Raw genomic sequence first — 10,606 nt, forward strand, 5'->3', positions numbered from 1 at the left:
ATTAACATTTTGTTTCTCTGGCCCATCTACCAACCTCAAAACATTATTACTTAGTAACGAATCATATTCTCTATTCATTGCATCTTTCCAAAAATTTGCATTCGTACACGAAATAGCTTCCTGAAAAGTTTGACGCTCCTCCCCCAACTCACTAAGAATTAATGATACGTATGACATGTCATAGTCACCATATCGTATCGGAGCACGCCGTTCACTAGTAGGTCTCTCATCAGTAAATCTCTTAGGTATATCAGGTTCCTCTCGTACCTCTATTACGGGTCTGTCTTCTTCTTCATCTTCTTCTGCAGTGACCATGCTCTCCGAAGTATCGACTAAACGTTCATTTTCATCAGACCAGCTTTTTGGCTCCGATCCTTCCTTTGAATGTTGATCTTCTTCGTCAGTTCTATTATCTTTAGTCATCGTCTTCGTCTTCAACAAGTTCTTCTTGAACTATAAGTGCTGTAATCTCATTCACCATTCGTTTATGATTTGGTTACTGTTTTAAATTTCTTTGATAGGATTAACATAGTCCTTGTTTGATGGGTCTTCAATAAAAATTGCACTTCGTGCTTGATTACTCTTCCAGGTTTTGTAATGTCTGCGAGTCTGTACACCTTAGTATTTTCGCAATGCCCAATTATTATACACTTCTGAGATTTGCTATCAAACTTCTTCCGGCATTGATCCGGTATGTATGCAAGGACTTTGCATCCAAATACTGGTAAATTACTCACGTTGACTTTGGAGTTCGTCCAGATTTCTTCAGGTGTGGCATCGCTAACTGCGATAGTCTTCGATTCTTGAAGTATATGGCTGTCGTCACAACTTCTCCCCAGTAGCGTCTTTCCAATCCAGAGTTCTTCAGCATCGATCTGGTTTTCTCCATCACCGTACTGTTCAATCCCACTGCAACTCCATTTCGCTTGGAATTATAAAGTACAGTCGTCTCATGTACAATACCATGTTCCTTCAACAATCTGTCAAAAGCTCCGTTACAATATTCACGCCCATTGTCAGTCCTCAATCTCTTAATTTTTGAATTTGTTTGGTTTTCTACAAGATTCTCAAACTCAATAAACGCACTCAAAGTCTCTGCTTTTTACTTAAGCAAGTAATCAAAACTTTTTCTAGAGAAATCGTCTGTAAAAGTGAGTAAATACCGCTTGCCACTCCATGACTCCATAGGCATGGGTCCGCATATATCCGAATGTATCGGTTTCAATTCTTATTTCCCTCGTTTAGCCTCACCTTTTCGAAATGATTTGCTGACGTTGGACCTCAAAACCTTACAGTTTTTTTTAACCTGGTAATCAGTCTTATGATGCATACGACAATTATTTGAATCAACTACAACTATCACGTCTTTTTCAGTCATTTTGCTGAAGATAAAAAAATCGCGGTGATTTCAGGTATATATATCATATCTGATATTGTCTTTTGAACGTTACATTTCAGGTTAATTTTCACCTCACCTACACCATTATTTATCAATTTTTGATTATTGGGCAGTGTTAGTTCTTTAGAGTCTTTATTAGAATGATCAATGTACCAGCCCTTGCGCACACTCATGTGTGTTGTACAATCTGAATCGACTATTCAGGTGCTGTTGTTAAACGTGGCAGTGCTCAGGGCAGTCGTTAGTAAAAGAGATTCAGACTTTTTATAGTCCGGGAGCCTACTGTCGAAAAGTCTACGTCATAAAGCATCCGGTTCGTTCATAGTTTATTTAAAAGGATATATACCAATGAATATTGAACCGTTGATCTACCTAAGCATAACTTGGCGAGTCATACTCAATTGAGGTCATTTATTTGGCAAAAATTGGTATGTCACCTACATTAAAAACATCCAGCTGAAATTCATACACAATATAGATAAATATCAATTATTTGAAACGGTTTTGGTCTGCCTTGCTTCACCCTGGCTGAAGTGCTCAGCAGACCACCCTAAAGAGGTGCATTTTCAATATCTCACCTACGTCATCGAACATCCGGTTGTTTTTTTTTTATTTAAAAGTTCTTATCGTATGGAATACAAATATTTTGGTCTGCCTGAGTGAAAACTGGCGCATGTGCGTGGCAGACCAGATTTATAGGAGGATTTGCCTTATCGAAAATTTCAATTAAAGTACTGTTCACCGTGCAACATCAACATGTAATCTAAGTGTAATATTATCATGCAATTCACGTAATAATAGAACATCATATTTTTAGGCCGTGGCGGCCTGCCAGATTTGGGATCCCAAATATCGTTCCTAGACTCGGGTGTTCAGCCAGAGTCGTTCCCTCTCAAAGTTTTCCCGATCTAGAGCTATCGTGATCGACACTGCAAGACGACAATTGAAGTCGTAGCGTTGGCGGTTAAAGAAACAGAACCCCTGATATATCTAATCATGAATTTTAATGTTCTATGAAATCAAAAAATGAATGAATAAATCAAAGACTCAATTTAATCAACAGTCAAAATAATTAAATACAAAGTATTACAAAACAAGAAATTAACAAACTAAAAATCTGCAAGTATTTATAGGTACTGCCGCTGAGGTATTTCACTTAAGTGCTATGCGAAAGTTCTATTACATTTGACTATAACTTTGTTGAATTTTGGGCTCTGCTAAAATTGACTATCTTCCTATAATTCGAAAGTTCAAAGAAGCGCTATGCCAAAATCTGACAAAATGACTCTGAATTTGAGACTAGGCTCGAGATGAGACTGCCATTTTACAACAATGATGCTAGTGAGCGCTTTGCTCCGATTGAGTGACGAGTGCCGGTGAGGCACCTGTATTTATACCGAATCGGACCGGTCAAGAGTAGCGTTTCCGCTGTAAACCGTTAGATAAAGCTGGTCCGCTGTCGTCGTAGAGGTCACGTCGCCCGTTTTGGTCCCTCCTTGACGGTCTCACTCTTTGGTGTCTTCGAGTTTCGTCGGCTTTAGTTAGCTATCTCCGTATCCGGGCCCTCATATGGCTCTGCTGGCAGCATGCGTGTGCTGACCAGCTGGTCGTTACAATATATACTATAGATCAAATCCTAAAGCGTATATGATATCATATGAACATTTCAATGATTCCATCTATGGTATATGTCGAATGCTGGGCCGAATGTGAGGATGTGTGTGTGAGAGTGGCAGGGGTAAGGAGCAGGAGTGCGTATCGAGCCAGGCGTACCGGCATACCGCGTGTGCAGTTGAACAGTTATTATAAGTGAATGCCTATTGTTGTATCAAGTGAATTATAATAAATACTACTTTTTGAGTGTACGTTAAGAGTCAATCTCTAATCCCACTCCAAATGCATCACAGCATCGTATGAATTAGTCGAAAAATGAGCGTTTAATTATTACACAAAATATAAATAAATAGTTATTTCAAAGCGATTTTTTCATGTGATTAAACTGGTAGTTTATAATTCCCGCGTATGTTGCCGACTTTAAATTGTGAAAAAGATCACTCGTGATACATCACCGTTTTTAAAACGAAGACGAAACAATACCTTTTTCACGGCGAATGTCAAAACAAAACCTACCTCCTCCCAGTCAACGATCAAGATTCGCGGCAGCGAATCGCCGCCAAGTACCTGTAGGCGGCGAGCGCTAGCCGAGAATCATTTACCTGGACCAACCAAAGCCCAAAATCAGGGTGTGATATCTCCGGAATGTGTGAATGATTTCCAACAAAACTCACAGGACCAAAAGATCTTGTCCATCTGACCTTGCTCTATAAATTTGATTGACATAAGTCCGCCAGTTTCAAAGTTATTAACTTCCAAAGTTGATGTAAAGTGAAAAATCTTCTTCTTCTTCTTGTCCGCCCCTAGTCTTGGGACCTCAATAAGTGAAGAACGGCTACACGCATTAAGTTCAAATCAATTAAGATCCTGTGCACCGCGGTCTGACACACCCGGGTCGTCCGCTCCATGGTTTTCGGCGTCGAGGTCCTGTGCGCCACGGTCTGACGCACCCGGGTCGTCCGCTCCGTGGCTTTCGGCGTCTAGGTCCTGTGCACCGCGGTCTGACGCATCTGGGTCGTCCGCTCCATGGTTTTCTGACTAGATGTTTTATGTCTTAACCGGTGGAAGGATTGTGTTTATCACATATGATTGGTTAAAAGATACATCATTGTTGCTGTTAGAGACTTGCAAAAAGTAGTGAAATCCGATTCGAAAACATCGGAAATGTAAAAATAGCCGCCAAGTACCATAGTTACATTATAATAAAAAACTTATCGTCAATCTTTGCCGTGAAATCAGGAAAAATGCCAAGCACGACCTCCCCGCACGTACGCGTCGTAAAGTCGGACCTCGCTTTTTGTGTAGTGATATCAAAACATCATTCCAAGAGCTACGTACTTGGCGGGCACATTTTTTCTGTCCTACCGGTACTCTTTTCTTGTGCCTTTGTGACTTCACTGATATTGTACAAGCGATGATAATTCTGTAAGCGCTGAATCGAATAATTGTAATAACGATCAGAGTTATGTTCATAGTAATAATACAATGTTTTCTGTATTATAATGACTGTTCACGCGAACACCTTAAATTAATTTTTTTGGGCTTATTCGTATGTTGAGAATGAAATATTGAAGTAACACAATCTAGCATAACTCTATTTTAATTAGAGAAATTAAAAATCCTTCGTAGCTGCTTAGTGTAAGCCGTATCTAGCTAGTTCTAGAACTGACTGGAAACTGTTGTGTAATATTTATTATGCTCATGCACAGCAAATATACCTTTTAATATTGCCGCTCTGGAGATAATAATAAGTACTAGCTTTTAACCTGCAGTGTCACTACATACTATGGATCAGATAAAATTTGACTCCCGTATTGTTTTCTCAAAGTTTCGTGCTCACACTATCAAGAATAATACGTCGCTATCTGGAAAAAAAAACTTTGATCGCACATATACAAATATAATTACAGAGGCGATCATCAATGTTTCTCACTATCAAATTCGCGACATAGTATCAACGAATAATATGTACCTGTTACTTGAAAATGGGAAAATCGCTGCGTGCTAGTGCGGACGTGCTAGAACGGACGCACGCAAGCGCGTACGTGCACTCGCACGCAGCGATTTTACCTTTCCCGATACACAACAACCAGTTCCAAACACCCACGGACCAGGAGTTTAAATAACAAAAGTCATATTATCAGTAATTTGACTTATATCCTACTAAATACGCAGAAACATTTCTTTAAAGAAAAGATGTCACCAATTACATGAGGTGTGCAGTATCGCTACCGTCGTTGCTCAAACCTCGAGATACTTAATGAAAAAAAATAGTCGACACATAGATACTTTTCTCTGTTTAATTATCGAGGTAAAAAACAAATATATTGACAGCAAAGTGCAGAATTTTAATGTGCCCGCCAAGTACGTAGCTCTTGGAATGATGTTTCGATATCACTACACGAAAAGCGAGGTCCGACTTCACGACGTGTACGTGCGGGGAGGTCGTGCTTGGCATTTTTCCTGATTTCACGGCAAAGATTGACGATAAGTTTTTCATTATAATGTAACTGTGGTACTTGGCGGCTATTTTTACATTTCAGATGTTTTTGATTCGGATTTGAACTTACCCAGCTGAGAGCAAGCTCACACGAGTCTATCATCGATGAGTTTGACTGCCTGCGAATTACTCTCAGAAGCGTGTCCAGTGGCGAGTAGTTCTCTCAAAAGCGACTCTCAAGACTTTTACTTTTACGTGGACAAGCCCCGCTGTCACATCCTCGATGCCTAACGCCCCTGAATGTTAGCTTCATTCAGCATTACCTATTCAATTCCATGGATTGATATATTCTTCTTAGATACTCATAACCATTATAATTTCGTTTTGAGTGAGTCTTATATTTTACTTGGAATTTTCGTATGCATTTCATGCATACGGTTCTTTCTTTTATCTTCTAACCATTTTGGGAAACATTTATTCTTGTCTATGCTAACCTGATAGTTGAATAATATTAACGACCGTCTGAACCCAAACAGACTTACGTGCACGTGCGTACCAGAAGGACCACACCAGAGAACTCTCAATATCACAGACCAATGGTCAAAGAATTTTTATAATGCCTTTTATGGTTTTAGCTATTTGTTTTGTCAGAACCCAAACCGAACTGTTAAGCATCAAGCAACAGTTCGTCAAGATAAACTAGATGCGTCGAAGATGGCAGTGCACGTGCAGCGTAATAAAACCTTTTCAAGTGGTGTCTGTTATGGCAAATGACGACCGAAGGCTAGAAGAGGTTATCTTCGTATATATGATGCAAATTCTTACCCGCACTCATGGGAAAGGCTAGAGTGGGAGTAACTAACCCACTATACTGGACCCAGAGAGCAGGGGTAGTGCAGGGCGAATAAGGAGACCCAAAATATTATTAAAACATACGTAGATCTTTCACATTGGTCCTCTTCCCATAAAAATGGAAGGAACCAATAACGAAACACGTTAGGAAACTGCACGCTGAATAATGAACTGAGGAGAGCGTTGCAGGAGGCAGAAATCGAGAGTCTACAAAAATGCTTTAACGAGAGCAGTTCTCCGAAAACCTTTAATCAGAGTAGTTCATAAAATCACTTAGAATCAAGACAAGTAAATTATCCTAATAACTGTGAAAAAAATTCCGTGCTTCTCATTCTATTTGAATAGTATCATTTTCATTATAATAATCAACCATCATAATTTCATTTTAACTTAAATTGAATAAACCTAATCATTGTGCGTAACCTATATCGTGAGTTAACCAAATTAATTACCTTCACCATAAGTTTATCAAATTGGAACAGCTAAAAAGTGTGCAGAATAACGATCTATTCCGAAGTGCTAGTAAACAATTAATAGAAAACATATCATTTTCTCAGCCTGAGACAATAACTCAGTTGCCGCCGCCAGAGCAATCGTGCATAAATAGTGTAACACAATTTTTAAATGGCGTGCTTTTAGAAAAGATAGAGACAATTCCGCAATTTATTCCTTATCCAGTACCCGCTGGACACACAGAGCCGCCCACACAGCCCGAAACAATTCACATCAACTAAAGGTAAGTGAAACTTTTATTTCAAAAAACTCAATCAAGTGAGGAAAACCTTCCTGTTCATCACAGGTAAATCGTGTTCAGAAATTTTGCCTTTGTACTAGCGTTGAATCATTATGGGAATTAGGGTTTTTCGTTAATTAATAATAGACAACTAAAATCCATCACATAACACCGTTATGATCAATAATAGTGTTCAAAATTAATATCTTTGGAAGTGCGCTTTCACCAAACATGACTTTTGCTTAAAATAAAAGTGTTCGTACGGATGCCTCAACGTTGTTTTCCTGCACTGTTTGGTAATGAAACACGTTATGCACGTTCCCCTCACTTTGGAAATCAAACTTTCCAAGCTGGTGTGATAACATAGTACAATACTAACTAACAATAAGAGTAAAAGAAGGCGAACACTAATGTGGGTTTGCTGAAGCTGGTGATCACACAAGTGAAATCAGATTTTTTTCCGTCTTATAAACGATATCTTCACCCTTGTCTTCTTGAAAATTCGCCCTTTGTGCATGTGAAGCTGACGCAAGAAATTGCCATTTTCATGCGCAATTGAGGAGCCGGCGAATATACAACTTTGCGTTCGGTTGAACAGTAAAACTGGTGCAAACTTATATGTCCGATCGATTACACATGCGCATGAAAACGGCAGTTATGCGCCCGCCTCACACACATGAAACGGCATTTCTCGTTTTTCAATTGTAGTGTTCATACTTATAAAAGGTGACTGGAATGAGCTGTAAGAATTCTGAACTATCTTCTATTAGAGAGTTGGTTCAATTTTCCAAAGTTTGTATCTTCAGTTTTCTATCCTATGGCGAACAGTTCCCGAGATGAACCGACAAAAAAAATTGAATAAACGTTCGAATTAATGCGCATTCAAGAGGTCCGGTTAAAAAAATTGTCAAAAATCACCCAAAGTCTTCCCGCATAGTATAATAACATACCAAAAGAGAGAAAAAACTGATGGTAATTAGGTTGAAGGTTGGTCAGATTGTAGAATGCAAATTCGTCGAATAAAGGTCAAACAATTCAATTTTTTTACAAACGCGTAAAACTTCAATCCTGGGTGAAATGGTCACTCATTAAACCACACATCAATGTTAACAAAAAAGAATTTATGGATACTCTAAAACTATGTTTAGAATCATGTTATTTTGCCTACGAAGACCAATATTACAAACAAATTTATGGAGTAGCTACGGGCTCTCCCATTAGTCCAGTCGTAGCAAAGATTGTACTTGAACAGCTAAAACAAAAAGTAATTGAGCAGTTACCTTTCAAACTACCCTTTTTCTTTCGGTACAGTGATGATATCGTTACATGTGTTCATAAAAATCATGTACAATGTTTGCTACATAAATTCAACAATTTCTGTCATAGACTACAATTTACCCGTGAACTTGAAAATAATAACAAAATCAGTTTTCTGGACACTTGGGTTATTAATCAAAATGCAAAAGACATAAAAAAAAAAAAAACTGTCATGGCTTAACACGATTGTTGTCTCCAAATCTCACATCCACAATCTAGATCGAAAAATTCGAAATTAGTTGATGAAAGCTTATTAAACAATGGTTATCCTTTTGAATTCATATGGAATATAAAGAAAGGCAAAATCCACAAACTCTAAAACACAATTGAGTAAGAAGATATGAATAATAATGACGAAAAAATTATCTGCTCAATCGCTTATATACAAGGTTTATCTCCTGATACCAAGAAAATTCTCAAACAAGAAGATATTGATATTTCATTTGAAAGTTTGAATACCACTAATTATCCTTTCACTCATCTCATCACATTATTAGAAATACCAACACTGTTAATAGACGAACTGACATACAAAATCTGAGTCATTTGTGTTTTGATATATTGTAATTTAAATTTCACGCCTAATAACACTTTGGTTAGTTTTACCTTCGATATTTGACTATCGTTGTGAATCGATATTGGTAATAGATCGCAATCAATCCTCTTGTCACTTCCTTCCATCATAGCGTTCAAGTAACATCTAATTGTAAGCCAAAAAGGTCGTCACATATTTGTAAGTAATCTTGTAAGATCGTTCGCTTATAACTTAGATTCTTTTCCAAAACCTTTTGGATGCTTTTTCTAACATGTACTTATATATTATTTGATAATATTTCGTAAAAGTCATAAGCTATCATAGTATTATGCAACCTAACCCTCTGAGAATATGCTGCCTTCGATAAATTGATAGTTTATATTTGGTCGTGTACATTGGAATCTACTAGACAATGTCATTATCAATACTTTGTCATAGTTCAAGAAACGAATGTTAAAAAAAAAATTTCGTTATCTTTGCAGCCTGAAGATGGTCGGCGGGACCCGGCCCAAGCATCGGTTTTTTACATGTTTTGTGATCATTTTCAGTCCGATTACTCAAGCAAACATACTTGCTTTGGCACTTATAGAACAACGTTTCTAGTGATTACAACCTCATGCTGACAAACACACGTCATGTACTAAAAGATGAGCTCTGTTTGAATACAATCGAGAAAACCATTGCCATTCTCGGAATGAAAATACAGAATTGCATAATATTTACTATTTTATAGTAAACACATTAGTGCTTGCATTTCATACAGCTTTATCTCCGTCCCATTATGTGGATCATTGCACGGCACGCATATGTAATGAAAATAGTCGAACCAAATTAACCATCAACATTTCAACAAATTGAATGTTATATACTCACAGTAACATGGCACAGACGCAGCACTGGAAATTCCGAACTCTAGAAGTTCTTGTTCGTAGAATGTTGGAGAATTCGGCATAGCTAGGCGAGTCTGTGGGCCGAGTTAACGGCGTCCTTTCCGTGATGACCATTTGAAGTTTTGGTTATTTTCAATACTCTTCAGGTTTCATCGGTTCAGAAACAATGAAGAGGCTGCAAAAAAATGTTGGTACTATATTACTTTACGTCGGTTCCAAATGCCCATGCTCAATTATACTTCAAGGCTCGCCTTCGAAATTACAGATCTAGTGACACTACTTGTACCTACTAAAGTCACGATTTAAGAGTTTTAAATTTGAAATATTGACGCGCGTGCGTAGGCGGCGCGGTCCTCCGGTCTTTTGTTTGTTTTTTTTTTTTAGTCATAAAAATAAAGAATTATTCAGATTCTCCAGTTCAAACGGGATGAAAAGGTAAGCAATTCATTTCACATGGATACTGGTGAAAATCTGACTTTAAAAGTTGGGAGGTAGGGGTTGAGCTCATGCGAGACATGACACACTAACCTACATATCCGACGGTCGACCTCATTCGAGAAATAAGGCAATGATCGATCTTTATCACGGTGAAGCTTACCCGGGAGCAAAGAATATAGACGTACATGGAAGCACAGGTCCCGTGTTAACGATGAAGCCAACAATTTAGTTCCACAGATGAACACTTGACGTCGCCACTCGCTCGTACGTGTGAGCAGCGCTATTTAGTAGTGCATGGTGCATGCACACGGTCACGAAACACCCCGAACGCTCCCGGCGGTTGGGGTGATAAGCTCGCTCAGATCACCCCAAGAGCTGGCTTCAGCGA

General features: G+C 38.4%; 1 protein-coding gene across 1 annotated transcript in view; it reads right to left on the reverse strand.

Annotated features, from left to right (window-relative positions):
- The window catches only part of LOC124413782 (peroxidase), a 67,401-nt gene extending 57,446 nt beyond the window's left edge, over positions 1-9,955 (reverse strand). Inside the window, exon 1 of the mRNA XM_046894553.1 lies at positions 9,764-9,955. Coding sequence (XP_046750509.1) covers positions 9,764-9,894 — 131 coding nt within the window. The 5' untranslated portion in view covers positions 9,895-9,955. The remainder of the gene's footprint in view (positions 1-9,763) is intronic.
- Between the last annotated feature and the right edge of the window lie 651 nt (positions 9,956-10,606).

Source organism: Diprion similis, chromosome 13 (assembly GCF_021155765.1).
Source record: "Diprion similis isolate iyDipSimi1 chromosome 13, iyDipSimi1.1, whole genome shotgun sequence".
Lineage (NCBI taxonomy): Eukaryota > Metazoa > Arthropoda > Insecta > Hymenoptera > Diprionidae > Diprion > Diprion similis.